At 43.0% G+C, this 17,784-nt stretch overlaps 1 protein-coding gene across 2 annotated transcripts in view; it reads left to right on the top strand.

The window, feature by feature from the left end:
- Window positions 1–17,784, top strand: part of thada (THADA armadillo repeat containing) — a 423,827-nt gene that overhangs the window by 17,749 nt on the left and 388,294 nt on the right. For both annotated transcript variants that reach the window (XM_078557163.1, XM_078557162.1), the window contains exons 10-14: window positions 1,461–2,161; window positions 7,141–7,295; window positions 13,974–14,129; window positions 14,266–14,397; window positions 17,134–17,257. In XM_078557163.1, coding sequence (XP_078413289.1) covers window positions 1,461–2,161; window positions 7,141–7,295; window positions 13,974–14,129; window positions 14,266–14,397; window positions 17,134–17,257 — 1,268 coding nt within the window. The remainder of the gene's footprint in view (window positions 1–1,460; window positions 2,162–7,140; window positions 7,296–13,973; window positions 14,130–14,265; window positions 14,398–17,133; window positions 17,258–17,784) is intronic.

Genomic DNA, 17,784 nt, shown 5'->3' with positions numbered 1-17,784 from the left:
CTTTTTTAAATTCTTTATTCTTCTATTCCAATCGAGGAGGAAAACATTAGCATGTACCTCAGCTTAAATGTTCAAGTGTAGCTCCTGGAAGAATACATTCAGTTTGATCTAGTTTTCAAACAAAATATGATATTTTTTGCAAGGAAACATACAACAAAATCCTGAGTATGTGGTGCATAAGTTATTGTCCCCTATTTAAAGGGTACAAAATGTGAATGAATGTGCATGTACACAAGACTTCACAGTTAATTTTGCCTTGTTTTGTCAGACATCTTGGAGCTGATTGTTATGTAGTGGTGTGAGTGAGGCCCAAATAGTTAAAAATGGGTTTATCCCTGCCAGACTGATAAGTATTCAGATTTGCTCATAAGTGCACTTTTATAATTATTCATCAATTCAGCTTCAGATGTGCACAAATGAATTTTTGTGGTGAGGGGCTGTACAGCAACGAGAAATGTTACTGAGGGAAACAAGAAAAAAAGCATTTTAAGAAAGCTTAATCTTCATCCATTAGCAGATTTTGCCCAGGTTGAAGGGTCAAGGGTTTAAGATGTGAGGCAAAAAACTCAATGGAAATGAACTTTATGTTCAGGCTTATGTCTGGATGTCAGTGACGTAGCAGTCCAGTACCCGACCCCTATTTGATCTGTACTGCAGCATGCCTGGAACAAGATAGGAACAGGTTTTCAGCTGACACACGTAGCATTAGCTGTGCTAGCCCTGAAATATATGTGAGAAGTATGTAGCATTTTGTCGGTTGGCATGCATTGCACCTGGCTTTCTGCAGGTCAGGACCATGTGAAGACCATTCCTGTAGTCGTTACCAGATAGATATGACAATACCTACAAATGAACTGCCATCATATGAACATAGAGCACTTCACATGCAGCCCGATCTGCCTGACATCCTCTCAGTTGTCCTTTTTTTCCAAGCACCTGAGATAAGAAACTCCTTTAGAAAACCTTTTACTGCCAACAAGTGTGACAGGGACAAAACAAAAATACACTGTTGGTACAGAGGTTCATAAGGAGGCAAGAGGGAGGGGAAAAAAGCAAAGCTATCCAGAAATGGTGCCAAAACTTGTGCCATTCCTATAAACTGACCTGTGTACTGCTCCACACCTGGAAGCTTGTTATATGTGGGTTTTGTTCCGAAGTGACATGGACTTGGCATAAAGGCTGGCAAAAGATGTAGCAGTCTGCTACCATTTCAAGCAGAAGCTTTCTCAGTGACAGATCAGAGGTGTATGCTGTACGCAACAGAGGTGGACACACAGCATTCTGGTTCTCATCACTCTTCCCAGTTCATGAACTAGCATATGCTGGGTATTAAAGACAAGAAAATAGGCTCCTCAGTTGCAGATTTATTGGCTTTCTGCTTGTTTTAACAAGCCTCCTGGATGTTAAAATTTCTTATGATGAATTGGGTATGTTGTACCCCTGCTTTATTCTTGTTTCAGCTTAAAGGAATCAAGTATGGCAATGTCAGTTTCCAGGATTCTGAGTCTTTGGACCACTTCTGCACTAGATGCCCTCCATTCAGACTCGTGCTCTCAGTATCTGAAAAATTCTCTGAATGGAAACTCTGAAGCGATTCAGAAGCTGCTGGAATACATATGGACACATTGGGAACATCCTTTGGATGGTGTGAGACATCAGACTAAAACTATATTCAAAAACATTTTAAAAATTCACCAGAAGACCATTGATGGTTCCTGTGGAATGACAGATCCTTTCTTCTTAAATATGACACACAGCTTGTTGAGTCTGGAATGGCACATCAAAGGAAAATACACCTCACTCAGTTGTTTAGTGGAATATCTGGGGACTGAATATATACTAACTGTGGATGACTCTGTTCCAAAACAAGTTCTAGGGGTAATGCTTGAGCAATCTCTAGCAACATATGCAAGTGATCTATTGGAAAAAATGTTTGTGAGTCATAAGAATCAGTTGATGTCTTCATCCCAGTCTAATAATTGGATTAAACAGTGGCATGAAATTTGGGTATCTCCATTTCTTGCGACATTGTGTGAGGAAAAACCCAGCCGAACAACTTACCTTATTGAATACTATCTTCCCAAACTATTGAAATGCAATCCTGACAGCCTGACTTATATGATCAAAGAGCTTCAGTCTTCTGACAAGGCCAGCAACATTGGTGAGTAGGAGAGCGGAACAATAGCAATGACATTTAGTCTGGTTGAATGATTTGCGATTGTTTGTTGTCTATTATCCTGTAGATTTACTGCTGGAGTTTTCAAATTATAAATTTATTTTAGAAGCACTAATCTGCAATCTTGCTTACCTCCTAATATTTATTGTTGTGCCAAAACCTGAACAAACACTTGAAATGGAGAATAAACTCATAGAATCATAGAAGGTTACAGCACAGAAAGAGGCCACTTGGCCCACTGTGTTTGTACCTGCCGAAAAATGAGCCACTCAGCTTAATTCCACTTTCCAGCATTTAGTCTGTAGGTCTGATGGTCACAGCACTTGAGGTGCATATCTAGACACCTTTCAAATGAGTTGAAAGTTTCTGCCACTACTACTCTTACAGGCAGTGAGTTCTTGACCTTCACCACCCTCTGGGTGAAAAAATATTTCCTCATCTCCCCTCTGATCTTTCTACCAATCACTTTAAATCTATGTCCTTGAGTCACTGGCCTCTCTGTTAAAGTAAATAGGCCCTTCCCACTCACTCTATCCAGGCCCCTCACAATTTTGAATATCTCAATCAAAACTCCCCTCAGCTTCCTCTGTTCCAAGGAGAAGAACCCTAGCCTATCCATCTTTCATAGCTATAATTTTCCAGTCCTGGCAACATCCTCGTAAATCTCCTTTGTACCATCTCTAATACAATTACATCCTTTCTGCAATGAGGTGACCAGAACTGCACACGGTACGCAAGTTGTGGCCTAACTAATGTTCCAGCATAACCTCACTGCTCATTTATTCTGTGCCTGGCTAATAAATGAAGGAGTTCCATATGCCGCCTTAACCACCTTATCAACCTTCCTGCTACCTTCAAGGATCTGTAGACATTTACTCCAAGATCCCTCACTTCCTCTCTACCTCTCAGTATCCTCCCATTTATTGTGTACTCCTTTGCCTTTTTTGACCTCCCCAAATGCATCACCTAACATTTCTCTAGGTTGAATTCAATTTGCCACCTTTCTGCCCACCTGACCTGTCCATTGCTAACTTCCTGCAGTCTACTACAATTCTCGTTTTCAACTGTGCGGCCAATTTTTGGCTCCTCTTGTTTTTGGGCAGATTTGGATAACTGTAATACAAGAAGTCTAATTCTTTTGTAAATATATTTTGATTCATCTTAAAATTTTCAATTTTAGTCTTTGTATATTGTTTATTTTAACTAATATTACAATGGAAGAAATGCCAAGGTGAAAATACTAAATTTTAACAGAGATACTAGGCCAGATGACCGAAAGTTTGGTCAAAGTGTTAGGTTTTAAGGAATGCCTTAAAAGGAGGAAAGCAAGTTAGAGAGACAGAGATGTTTAGGAGCTTAGGGCCTTAGCAGCTGAAGGTACAGTGACCAATGGTGGAATAATTAAAATCGGGAATGCTCAAGAGATCAGAATAGAGGAGAGCAGATATCTTGGAGGGTTGTGAGGCTGTAGGAGAAAGCAGACATAGAAAGGAGCGAGGACATGAAGGGAATTGAAAACAAGGATGAGGATTTTAAAATTAAGGCTTGCTTTAACTGGGAGTCAGTGTAGGTCAGCAAGTGCAGGGGTGATGGGTGAATGGAGCTTTTTGCAAGTTAGGACACAGGCAGCAGAGTTTTGGATTACTTCAAGTTTATGAAGGGTAGAATGTGGGAAGCTGGCTAAGTGTGGATTACATTAGTCAAGTCTAGGGGTAACAAAGGCATGCATGAGGGTTTTAGTAGCAAATGAGCTGAAGTAGGAGCAGAATTGGGTGCTGTTATAGAGGTGGAGATAGGCAGTCTTGGTGACGGCACAGATAAGTGCTGGGAAGCTCATCTTCCAGTCAGATATGATACTAAAGTTACAAACAATCTGATTCAGTTTCAGACAGTAAAGGGAATAGGGAGAGGGGACAGGAAGAGGTCATAGAGAGAGAGAGAGCGAACCGTGGAAGAAGCCACCACGAGGAGGAGAGCACCGGTAGAAACCACTGGGGAGAAGGGCAAAGAAAGAGGCTCCAAGCAGTACAAATGCTGTGGTTGACAGGCTCCAAGTAGTGAGGGCTCGCAGGATGCCCTGGAGAGCTGAAAAGGCAACAGAAGGTTGGTGACTCTATGCTGTGGGCTGTTGGTCGATGTGGCTGAAAAAGCTGGTGTTGTGCCTGTGAGTTGGTGCTGGAGTGCAGCCTCGGGAAGCCAGTGAACGTGGTCTCAGGAAAAGATATTAAACCATCAGGAGGTGAGCAGTTGCTGAGGCCGTCAGAGTTGGAGCGATTTTTGGAGGGAATTCGGAGACTAGATCTTTGAGAGTGAAGACTTCAGATCCATCGTGAGGGAGACAGAGCTTTAACAAGATTATGTAACTCACGGTGGATATTGACATCTTGCAGGGTTGCTGAGAAATCCATGGGACCTGTCTTGGTTGCATTTGCCATTTACTATGCAGTGTAGTGTGTTCAACCACAGTTTGCCTGTTAATTCACATGTACCCCAGGTTAATTCTGAATGTTAGAGTGTAAGATAGATATTGCAAATTGCTTTACTTTTCTGACTTTGTATAGTAAAGTTTACTTTGTTTGTTTAAAACTGTGGAATCCTGTAGCCTTATTCTCTTTGCAAGTACCTGGGATCTCAAACATTGTCTACTTTACACAAAACATTACTGGTCCCAAACCAAATTGTACCAAAATTTGGGGCCTGGCCAAGGATCGTAACAGTTGTTAAACCGAGTTACTGTCAGCCCTCCTAAGGTGACATAAAATGCATTATTGAATGAATAGAAGGGGACTTCAACCCAGTGTCATAATTATTATTTAGGTCTCCACCTACATCACTGAAATAGATTATTTGATCATTTTTTGCTGTTTGTGAAACTTTCCTATGCACAAATTGGCTGCCATGCTTCCCTATATTACAACTAACTACTTCAAAAGCCACTTAATTAGCTGTAAAGTGCTTTAGGATGTCATGAGGTCATGAAAGTTGCGACACGAATGGAGGAGCTTTCTTCTGCTTTCTTAACCTGTTCCAGCTTACACTATTTTGAGCTGAGCTACTGTTTATTTACTTCATTCCTTGCACCTTTTCCCTTCATCTAGTCCACCATTCACAATGGCACCTTCAGCTGTGCAGCCACCTGCTTTGTAACTCCCTTCCTAAATCTGTCTGCTTTGCTTCATTTCTCTCTGCTTTCAAAGGCTCCAAAAACTACAACTTCGACATTGCTCTTTCATCACCTCTGCTAAATCTTTTGCCAAATCATTACTCCCTGTTCAATAGAATAGAATTATAGAATGGTTGCAGCATAGAAGGAAGCCATTTAATCTCTTTTCCATTGAAAAGTCCTGGACTTCTGGCAATGTGAAAGGTATTGTAGTTATTGTATGTATGGCCTTGAGGGTATCAGTGGAGACTATTTTTATTCAGTTATGTCAGTGATGCTGTGAAGAAAAGCTCTTTGTCCATTTTATTTTATTAATGATGCATGTTTGTTCTCTTTGTCTGATAAATGTACTGTTTAAAATATGTTGGGCAAAATCTTGCTCTCATTGCCTAATGGCTGTGAAAAATAATTTTATCTTAACCATTCAGAGTGTGGTATTAGATACCGAGTTGATCAATCTTCTAATATTTAACTTTTTGAAGATTTTGAATGTTAATGCAATAATTTTTTTTCAAGACAAGGCCTCATTGTTGAATATTAAAGAACCTCAACTATGGAAAAGATGATTAGATCTGGTTGATTGAAGAGATGTTGATATTTTTCAGGCTATGATAAGCAGGGCTTGAAAGACAATATTTAATTGTTTAGAAACTAGATAATTATTTTCTGGTTGAAATTGATAACCGAGAAGTATTGGTAGGATTTTTTTTTCCCTATTTCAGGAATGTGTAGTCTGGTTTTCGAGATCTTACTTGCATATCAGGGTGAACAAAAGAAATTAATACAGAAATCTTTTTATGTATAAAAAACTTCATAACTGAAAGTTATGATGTTAGTCTGGTGCCAAACTTTGTAGTTTGTTCTTTCGGGTTGTCACTGAAAGTCTTTTTTTTAAAAGAAAAATACCTGAGCTTTGCTTAGTCTTTCCAATCCATCCTCTGTAAATTCCACAATTCCAAAGAGGAGCAGATGTAACATTGGAGTGTCCTGGTCTTGCCCATGAAATACAGCATCAGTGGGAGACTGAAAACTCCAATTGGAAAACGAGTCACAATTTGGGTTGCTGAAATCAAAAGTGGCAAACACTGAAAATAATAAATAATTAATAGTATAGTCACTGTAGGATAAAGATAGGTGATGATGATTCCACATCATTTAAAATGGCAGCACAGAACTGTCACTAGTCAAAGGTTCAAAATGCCTATTCTAAAAATTGGATATTCATCACACGAACAAACCTTGTCCAGGGAGTCAATCTGCTTAGGTATCCATAATTTGTTAATAATGCTTTTACATTTTTTGTTAGTATTCTGTTTGAGTATCTTAAAATATATACTTTTTTTAAAAAAAAGGAAACTGTATGAATGTTTTTACTAAGATGTGTAATTTGTAAATGAAAGATTTGCACATTGTACATAACTGTTTTTATATGCAACAATGTTAATATTGAACTTATTTCTACCGATCTTTACATTATTTTTTATCCAATGTTTAATTTGCTACTTCCAAACAAAAACTGCATCATTTTAAGTTTTGCACATTATTTCATCCTGCACAATGTTGGGCTGGGGCTTTCTGGCACGTTGGCTAGGGGGTATCAGTGCTGCTCCTTTTCTCTCCAATATGAAATGCATATGATTTATGTGCATTTTCTAACTGCAGAACCCCCACATAAAGAGTAACTGTTAATAAAAGCAAGTTTTATGTTGCTGATTTGTGACTTGGAGAAATATACTTCAACATTAGGCTAGTTGTTAAAAATTTCTGAGTCTAAAATAAATCCCTGTTCTGTTTGCTTTAGGGCCTTTCAACAGCAGAGGTGCTCTTGGAGCACTGATGACTTGCTTGAGAGCAGCTAGAGCTCAAGGATTGTGGAGCACTGCTGACGAATTTGCATGGAACCAACTGATACCTATTAGCCTGATAAAGCAGGCTTTGGTTCATAAGCATGAACAGGTATGTACAGCAAAGAATCTATTTAATATTGAGGTAACACCTCATGTTAAATTGTTGGTTTCTGCAGGTGATTCTGGATTTATGGTGGACTTTTATTGAAATACTTCTCAAATAACTATTCATTACTGGAAAGATTAAGAATGGTCTTGAAGAGCAGTGCTGGGAAATACAGACTAATATGGACAAAATATAAATTGTTCCTGAGTATTGCTGAAAAAAGAGACGTACTGTCAAAGCTTTTCATCTTGCATTCATCAGGACAGACCCAAGAATGCCAAATATCAAAGGGAGCAACAATTTATACTGCACGAAAAAAGGGTGCTGATTGGTTGGCAGGTCGACTCTGGTCAAGGCGTTGCCAAAGAGAATGCATCAGAGAACTATTGTTCCCCCATGCTTTTGTTTATTTCAAAAAGCTGCCATGCCTGGACATGTTCCTTTTATCTGCAGATGACAGGTCCCTGTATATGAACGCATGTAGCTTCTAGCAAGCATAAGTGAGCCACATTGAGAGCCCAATTGATAATCTTAACTTGGTGTAATCCTTAGCACACTCACGGTTCTTTAGCAAGTGCTGTCCAATTGCCGAACCGAAACTAATGTTAGATATTATGTTTTGAGTTTTGCAAGCATGGACTGGTTGAATACAATCAGTACTCTGCCTATTGTGAATAGCTGAAGGGATGTGCTTTTGATATGATCTGCTAGTTGTTGGAATGTATGGCCTACGTAGCTGGTATCGCATCGGCACTGAAATTCATAAACCACGCAGCAATTGATAAAAGAGTGCTTTAGTCTTTTTATTCTTAAGTGATTGAAAAATCCAACTGACGGTTTAGTTCTTTTTTATTCATTCATGGGATGTGGGCATCACTGGCTAGGCCAGCACTTATTGCCCATCCCTCATTGCCCTTGAGAAGGTGGTGGTGAGATGCCTTCTTGAATTGTTGCAGCCCATGTGTATCATACAAAATGTGTCCAAACAATTTTCAGTCCTCCCATTCGGCTCCAGATAACCCTGCAAGTTATTGCATTTGCAAGTAGGGAGTCCTGGCAGTGAAGCAATGGGAAGTTTGCCAGCACTCTGTACTAGTAAATTGTGCAGTTTTAGCAGGTTAAACTCCAGCACATACTTGAGGACAGGGGAAATGAGGGATCCTTAAGCTTCAGCTATTGCCTGCTTTCACCAAATTTTCTGGACTTAAATAAATCAGGTATGTTAGTTTGAGGAGAGAAAATGGGCTAATTATTAGGCAAATAGGAGCTCTGCATTTGCTGATTACACAGTGGTTTGGAGTGGTTTAAAGCAGAATTACTTTCTGTGCATGTCTGGTATCTGCCTGACCAAAAACTGAGACAAGTTATGATATTGATGCTGCTTACTGCAAAATGGATGCATATTGCTACATGGAGCATTTTTTTTTTGATGTCTCACAACATTTTGCTGTGTGTGGCATTTCTGTTTTTTAATCACCCCAATTCAAAATGTCCTTAATGCTAGATGTGCTAGATATTTGTTTAAATTGTCAAAATTCTTAAGTAACATTATTGTTGGATTCAGCGGTTTGTCTTTTTGCGGTACCTAATTATAGCACCTCAATTACTGAGAGTTTTCCTTTTGTTTGGCTACATGTGAAATAACAAAGCTTTGTACTTTGGAAGCAGGAAAATTGTATCAGGCGCATCCTTTATTAATTTACAGATACGATTGAAAATGAATAGCATTTATGTTGCTGGGATTACTCTGACTACTTGATGAAATGCTCATTTTGAGAATGAGAACCTTGTTAGGAATGGGTGAGGGCAGTGAAGAATTGGCCCTAGGTTCACATTACTGTTCACAATTGAGTTTCTGGAGATAGCAATACGCAGAAGTGGAGAGCTGGTCTAAACGGGACAATTGACAGTAGTAGATCTTTCTTAGTCAGTGATCACATGAGTATAGAAGGCACAGGTTGGAATATTCCGTGCCTCTTGGCGTCAGGCGTCATGGCGGGCGTGAGTGGACAATATGGCGGGAAGGCCAAAAATGAGTTTCGTGACGTCATGAAACCAGTTTGCGATCGTCTGCTCTGCCCGTCAATGGCTGGCTGCCATTCCAGCTGCCGGTGGCTGGAGCTTCATTTTAATATATCTACATATCATTATAAGCCCTGCTCGTTGGAATCATCCCTCCAAGCTGGATCACCTGGGCGTGTTGGCCTGATTTGCATGTTTCACAAGAGCGTGCATCTGGCGAGCTGCACTTTGAGGGGAACTTGGAGGTGAGTGCACACTAACGTTGCGCAGTGCTAACAAGGGTCATCTGTTGGACCTCAAGGTTGAGGCACCGTGCATTCAGGCAAGCCAGAGGCAAGTTGCTTTTTCCCACCTGGCTGACAGTGTGGTGCCGGGGCAAGGGCTGCACTGTGTTTGGGGCGAGTTGGGAGGGAGGGCGGGCAAGGGCTGCACTGTGGTTGATGGTAGTACACAAGCATGTGCGAGTAGCGGTGGGGGAAGCGGCCACGTATTAGGGAAACCTCGTATTAAGTGACTATTCATCTGCAGCTGAGACAGTTCAGGTGCGTACACATTGATATACTTGAAGTTGGGTCTCCAGTTTATCATCCCACTCAAGCGACGCAGAGGTATGAAAGTGCTGCCGATTGTTGCAGACCTTTTCACCCCTCAGGCACAGACTGCAAACTAATGAGCTTTTTGGTGAACTGCAGAACAACTGGATGACTGGGCATTATGTACAATCTCATCGCGAATGTTGACCATGGAGAATCACTGGTGGAGGCGCTCACAGCCCCTTTCAATGTCATCATTTAGGTTTGAACCAGTCTCCCCCATGTTCAAACTAACGCCTTGCAGTGCAGTTTAGGAGAATTCCTGAGCTTAGAGCACAGGATGCAGTCCAGTGGGCAAAGCTGCCGCCAATCAGTCAGGTGGAGTGGGGGCGGAGGTGGTGGGGTTTCATGCAGCCATGCAGCGCACTAAACTCTCAGCGCCCTCTGGGATGCATGAAGGGGACTTCAGGCTTAACCAAATGAGGTTCTTAGTACACCCATGCTAACCATGTGTGTCTCTCTTCCATCCTGCAGGAGGAGTATATCAGGAGCATGGAGCCTGGTGACCTAGCTGTATGCCTCATGGCTTACAGAAAGCGGAGACGAAGGAGGAGAGAGTGACAGAAACACCTGGCTGGGCAGAAGGAGGAACAGCACCCTCAAGAAGAAGGGACAACTGAGACTCCTGCGCACGCTGCTGAAGAGCCACAGCGAGTCGTCGCTGGTCGGTGCCTAGCTAGACCCAGGGTCTATAGATGGCACTTGTCATTCCTGTAGATGACCGAAAACCATTGTTGCCAAAGACTGCGCATTTCCAGGGAACTGGTCAGTCACATCTACCAGCTGCTGCAGGATTTGGCATCGCGTGGACATGGAGGGCATCCACTGCCCATGGCCGTGAAAGTGATGCCAGTGGGTCCTTTCAAAGCTCCATAGGTGACCTCTGTGGGATATTGCAAGCCTCCACCCACAAATGCATTCTGTGAGGTCATGGGTGCCATATTCACGAAGGCACAGAACTTTGTGTATTTGAACCAGGATCAGGAAGCTGGACTGCTGGGATTTGCCCAGATCTCGGGTTTCCCATAGGTACAGGGTGCCATCGACTGCACTCGAGTAACCTCATTTGGTTAAGCCTGAAGGCCCCTTCATCAGACCTCCATGGCAACAAGTGGTCAACTACGCCAATCCAAGGGCTTCCACTTGCTGAATGTTCAGCTGGTGTGCAACCACCATAAATGCACTCTTAAGGTCTGCGCACGGTCTCCAGGGCGTGTCCATGACTCCCACATTCTAAGTAGGTCACAGATCTGTGACATCTTTCAGGCTCCAGAGAGGCCACAGGATGCCTCCTCAGGGACAAGGGTTACCCGCAGAGGACATGGCTGATAACACCTGTGCGGTAGCCTCAGAGTGTAGCAGAGCGAAGGCTCACGCTGCGACTCGCATCTTGGTGGAGCAGACCATTGGAATGTTGAAAATGAGGTTCTGGTGCCTGGACTGGTCTGATGGAACCCTGCAATACAGTCCACTGAAGGTGTCATGCATTGTCGTCGCCTGCTGCGCCTTTCATAACCTAACACTGCAATGGGGAGAGGAGATGGAGGAGCTGGACCTTTCCTTCGATGAGGAGGAATTCAGTGAGGATGAGGGTGAGGAGGTCCTCAAAGGCGGGGATGACAGCAATGAGACCATTGCACTGGCCAGACAAGGCAGGCGTGCTCGGGAGGCCTTCATAGCTGCTAGATTCATGGAGGATGATGATGATGACATGCAGTGAGGAGACGCCATGGGTCTCACATTGCATCTATGAACGTTTGACTCCTGTCTGGCTGATGGCAGCACACATACCCTTTGTGATAAGGCTCCTGTCATGGAGGCGCAGCGGATACCCAACGTCCCTTTATTCCAGGAGGATGATGACAACATGCAGTGGGGACACTCCATAGATCCTCACTTAGCTTGTGTGAATGTATGACTCCTGTCTGGCTGATGGCAGCTCACTTGCGCTCTGTGAACAGAGTCATATAATGGAGAAGCAGCGGAGAAACTTTAGCTTCTCCTGATCATATGGCATCCTTCGTGAGCTGAACCCTTCAGGACCACACTGTCACCAGACACAGATGCTGATGAGATGCTGCACCTCAAAGGTGCTGAGAGCACACAAAGAGAATGACAGAACTCTAGCCGCCGGCCCAGGACATTCTGGCAGCAATGATAAGCCCCATCGAGATGCAGGCATGACTGATGTGTCAAGTCACTGTGAAGGTGCATCATCAATGTGCTGGGAAGGTTGCAGAAGGCACAGGGAAGAGGCCCTAGACTGAAACACCTGCCTTTATCTTGTGCAGGGACCAAGATTTAAAATCTGAATGACATGACTGCTCATCAGAACAAGGCAGGGAGACATTCTTGGGAGTTTATTTACATTAGTGAACATTATGTACAAGTGATTAACACCCCCGCCCAGAATGTGTAACTGCATCTTCTTAACCTTCCTAACCCTGCCGCTACGTCTTGCTGCTCCCTGGACATCCACAGCAGAGGTGGAGGCAGCCCGCTGACTGCTACTGTGATGATCTTGGCGGGCATTCTCTGGAGGGCTGAGACCTGGAGCGCCCCGGCCTGCTTTCAGGATCCTGCTACGTGGAAGTGGCACTCTCCTCGGCCTGTGGGACTGGAGCTGTTGGGGCCACAGGAAGAGGGGATTCAGATGGGCCTGATACTCCTGGAGTCACCTGGGTGGATGGCCCCAGGTATGCACCCACTAAACCTCCTACCCATGGGTGCTCGAGGGCCCCTTGCAGACTCCTCGAGAAGGGGAAGCTGGATTGAGATCAAGCTGCCCCACACCCTTCTTGACTACACACTCTTTGTTGGAGGCCAACTATGTGCTGCACTGGTGGAGGGTGTGGGTGAGTACTGTTACGGGTATTCCAGGGTGCTGTCCTCAGGTTCCTCATCTGAGGCGCTGTTGGTGTTGGAGTCAGGGCCAAGGTTGCCTGAGGGCGACGTGGCAGATATGCCTATGAGAGAATGTGGAGATTATTAGTGCGTGGCTGCTGCGGTACACAGAACAGTGGACTCACAGTTGAATTGTCAGAGGGATGATTTGGTGCATGATCTTCACTTGGATGCTTGGCGCTGACCTCGCATCGCTGCAGGAACGGTCCACGTCCTGTCCAGTCAGCTCTAACGTGCATTCTTCGAAGGAATGAGGACCTTGATGTCCGGCACTCCACCCCCGGCCTGGGACCCCCTTTATATTGTACCCAATCTTGTCCTGCATAGAGATAGGTGAAGAGATTGTGAACAAGGTGTATGCCTGGCCATATGAGAAAGATGCCAGGTGTGCTTGTGTATGTACGGAGTGGAGCCATGGACAGGATGAGGAGGTGATCTCCAGAGGAGATAAGGCCAAATGGAGATGTGAGGGTGTGTGTAAGAGAGTGAATGGTGATGTCCCTTGAGCTGTCAGTGAGTGGGATGCCAGTGGATATGTGATGGGCTTGTGAATGTATGAGTTTAGAGTGATGAGATGGTTGACTTACCCTGGCAGGACGGATGAAATCGTTCATCTGCTTTCAGCACTGGATGGCCAACCTCTTGTGGGCAGTGTTGGCACTGACCACCTCTGCTAACTCCTCCCAAACTGGATTGGTGATGTTGCTGCCCCTCTTCCAGCTAGAGCGGGGTTAGAGGACATCACAGTGGGCCTGCACGGCGTCCAAAAGATGTTCCAGGGGCGTGTCATTGAATTGGTGGGTTGCAATCTTCTTGCCTTTCGGGGCCATGCATTTTGTGCAGCAGTTCCGGGCTGGAAGCAGTGAGAGGTGTGTGCATGGCTGCACTTTAAATATGGTGCCCAGCATGAGGAAGCAGCGAGGTGGTGGGTGAATCAGAGGCTGCCCACCAGCGAAACTGTGTGTTTCCCGGGAATGTACGATTAATGAGGCAGGATTGGCATGATATGGCGTGAAATTGCGGGCAGTGGGTAAAATGTCCTTTTTCCCGCCTGCTACCACACTTAGTGCGAATCTGGGATGATTCCGTCCACCATATTTGGAGGAAGAGGGACAAGTTTAAAGTAACCAAATTGCCAAAATCTAAATCTTTCTCATTACAGGTCCGACTAGATGCTTTGGGTTTGGTATGTGAGACACACCGCAGTACAGAAACTCTATCCCAGCAAGAAATAGCTTTAATAAAATTTTTCCTTCCATATAACCTGAACAGTCAGACTCCTGCGATGAGACAGCAGATTGTGTGGTTAATGAGAAAGGTGGGCCAATACTTTTGAATCTCTTTTTGTATTTTTCCTTCTGGCAGTGTCCTCATGATCAGTATACAGAAATTGTTAACTTAAAATTGTACTTACAGCGTTTTTGATATTTACACCAGCTTAATTTTCTCTGCAGCTCTTCTCTAGGCTACGGGACAGCTCCCAAGTGCTTTATAAGCAAACTCAGACTGTTAATAGGCAGAAGAATATTCTCTATGAAGAAAAATCAAAATCTCAACATCCAGAAGTTAAGCTCCAACAATACAAGGTGCAGCATAAAGATTTAATTTTAGCACTTGATGCACATGTATTTAAACAAATAACTGTAGTTTTGTGTACAACTAAGATTGGATTAACACAATTTAATTCATAGAATCATAGAATGGTTACAGCTGTGCTGGTTCTCTGAAGGAGCAATTTGTGTAGTGCCACTTCCCGCCCTCTCTCTGTAACCCTAAACATTATTTCTTTACTGAAAATAATCCAATTCCCTCTTGAATGCCTTGATTGAACCTGCTTCCACCACATTCTCAGACAGTGCATTCCAGATCCTAACAATGGTGAAAAGGTTTTTCCTCATGTCTCCATTGCTTCTTTTGCCAATTGCTTGAAATCTGTACCCCCTGGTTCTCGGTCCTTCCACCAATGGGAACAATTTCTCCCTATCTACTCTGTCCAGACTCCTCATGATTTTGAATACCTCTATCAAATCTCCTCTGGACTTTCTCATACAAGAACACACAAGGGAAACAGTTCCAACTTCTCCAATCTTTCTACGTAACTGAAGTTCCTCATCCCCGGAGCGATTCTTATGAACATTTTCTGCACCCTCTCTAACGCTTTCATATCCTTCCTAAAGTGTGAACTAAAGTTCACCCTGAACTGGACGCAATACTGCAGTTGAGGTGGAGCTAGTGTTTTATACAGGTTTAATATAACTTCCTTGCTTTTGTACTCTATGCCCCTATTGATAAAGCTTAGGATGCCGTATGCATTATTAACCACGCTCTCAACTTTGCCAGCCACCTTTAATGATTTATGCACATACACATCCAGGTCCCTCTGCTCCTGTTCTCTCTTTAGAATTATGTCTTTCTTTATATTGTCCTTTCACATTCTTTCTGCCAAAATGAATCACTTCACACTTCTGTGTAAAATTTCATCTGTCGCTTGTCTGCCCATTTCACCAACTGATGTTGTTATCTACTATGTTCACAGTTCACACCACTTCCAAGTTTTGTGTCATCCGCAAATTTTGAAATTGTGCCCTGTACACCAGAGCCTAGGTCATTAATATATATCAGGAAGAGCATGGGTTCCAACCCATTCCCTGAGGAATTCCACTATTAAACCTTCCACCATTAACCATTACTCTCTATTTCCTGTCATCCACCAATTTCATATCCATGTTGCCCCTGTCCCTTTTACACAGAATAAAAAATATCCAATAAAACTGCTTTTTTAATTTAAGGACAGTGCTGAATGTAATAGTAAATGGCCATCTTTGCCTTAGTAAAGTACTATGGAAAACTTCATTTTTGCTTCAGTTTATCATATCAAAGTTTCATTTTCTTGTAAAAAAAATTAATGATTTTAAGTGATATGTAACAAACTATATTAAGACTTGGGTCTTAATATAATAAAAAAGCAAACAAAAAAATGCATTCTATCTGCATGTTTTATGGCAGTCGTTACCCAGAAGTAGATTAAGTAAACAATTCTATGGGTTTCTACAGGAATGACTGACGAAGTAACATTTTTTATTCATTGATGTGAAGTGGGCATCACTAGTAAGGCCAGCATTTATTCCCCATCCCTAATTACCCTTTAGAAGGCGGTGGTGAGCTGCCTTCTTGAAGTGCTGCAGGCCATGTAGTGTAAGAACACCAATAGTGCTGTTAGGAAGCAAGTTGCAGGATTTTTCCCCAGCGACAGTGAAGGGAATGGCAATTTACTTGCAAGTCAGGATGTTGTGTGGCTTGTTGGGGAACTAACGGTTGGTTGGTATTCACACCTGCCTGCTGCCTTTGTTCTTCTGAATGGGCATGGATTTAGAAGCTGCTGTCAAAGGAGCCTTGGCGAGTTGTTTCAGTGCATCTTGTAGATAGTACACATTGTAGCCACTGTGAGCTGGTGGTGGAGGGAATGAATGTGGGTGCCAGTCAAGCAGGTTACTTTATTTTGGATGGTATCAAGCTGCTTGAGTGTTGCTGGAGCTGTACTCATCTATACAAGTGCAAAGTATTCCATCACACTCCTGACTGGTCATTTGTAGATGGTGGACAGGCTTTGAGGAATCAAGAGGCGAGATACCTGCTGCAGAATTTCTGACCGCTGATCTGGCCTTGTAGTCACAATATTGATGTGGCAAGTGCAGTTAAGTTTCTGATTAATTATGACCTTCCAGGATATTGATGGCGGGGGCATCAGCAACGGTAATGCCATTGAATGTCATGGGGAGGTGGTCATTGTCTGGCACTTGTGTGATGCTAATGTTACCTGCTTTTTATCAGCCCAAGCTTGATTGTTGCCCAGGTCTTATGCATGCAGGCATGGACTGTTTCAATATCTGAGGATTTGTGAATGGAATTGAATCATCCTCAATTCTTACCTTATGTTGGAAGGAAGATCATTGAAGCAATTGATGATGGTTGGGCCTAGTACACTGCCTGGAGGAACTCCTGTGGTGATGTCCTGAGGCCAAGACTAACAGAATGAAATGCCACAGAGACATCTTGTTTTTTGAATGACTTCTCAGGTCCCTCACCATTATAAGAAGGCGATCAACAAGCCCCTCAAGATTTATAGGAACTTTCTCTCAATCCAATTTTAGTTTAGCCATAATCAGCATGAGGCAGAATTAGATGTCCTACAGAACGGATTTGGTAATGTTAGAATGAAAAATTGATGCTTTGTTTAAAATTGAGACAAGTGGGTGTTGCAATTGAAATGTAGGAGCAGCAATTCAGTACTTATGAATAAACTTTTTATTTTTATTTTCCAGGATTTTATGGTCTGGGTATGTGACAGACTATTGCAAGCTCTGATTCCAGGTGCTTCATTTCCAAGGAAATTCATTGTCTTGAATCTCTTAGGAATAATTGCTGACGTTTTTGAAAATTTTGAGGGTAAGCAAGATGGAATGTGATTGTATGCTGTGCTTGTGGGATAGTGCTACCAGGTCCTGAGTCTCTGGTTAAAAACTCTGTCCCATGCCACTTACAACTGTACTTTCTAAAACACAGCTACCTAGCCTTTAGCCCTCCACTTGCTGCAATACTTCTGCAGCCATCGATCTGCTTTATTAGATATCCCCCTTTTGATGTGCTTGTCCCTGACAAAATATTTGAGCGCTCCTTTCTTGGCTGTTTCCCTTGGTGTATGGCCGTCTTCTTTATTCCCTCAAGTCTGAGACTATCTGGCACACAACTGGTTTAGCCATCAGTTGCCAGGTCTGGCTGGACCATTTCAAGTGATATTGTGGTTAACTCTTCTACAAAAACCACACTAATCCAGGATCATCCTGAAGAGCAAAGATAAACTTTTGTTTCTTTTCTGTGTCACCATATTCCTTTTATGTTCCTTTCCTCTGCCTGCTCTACCCTAACCTCCAACAAGTGTGAGGGACTTAAAACTTCTTTGTCCCTAATTTGAG

Source organism: Cetorhinus maximus, chromosome 14 (genome assembly GCF_964194155.1).
Source record: "Cetorhinus maximus chromosome 14, sCetMax3.hap1.1, whole genome shotgun sequence".
Lineage (NCBI taxonomy): Eukaryota > Metazoa > Chordata > Chondrichthyes > Lamniformes > Cetorhinidae > Cetorhinus > Cetorhinus maximus.
This window is presented reverse-complemented; position numbering and strand designations above follow the sequence as displayed.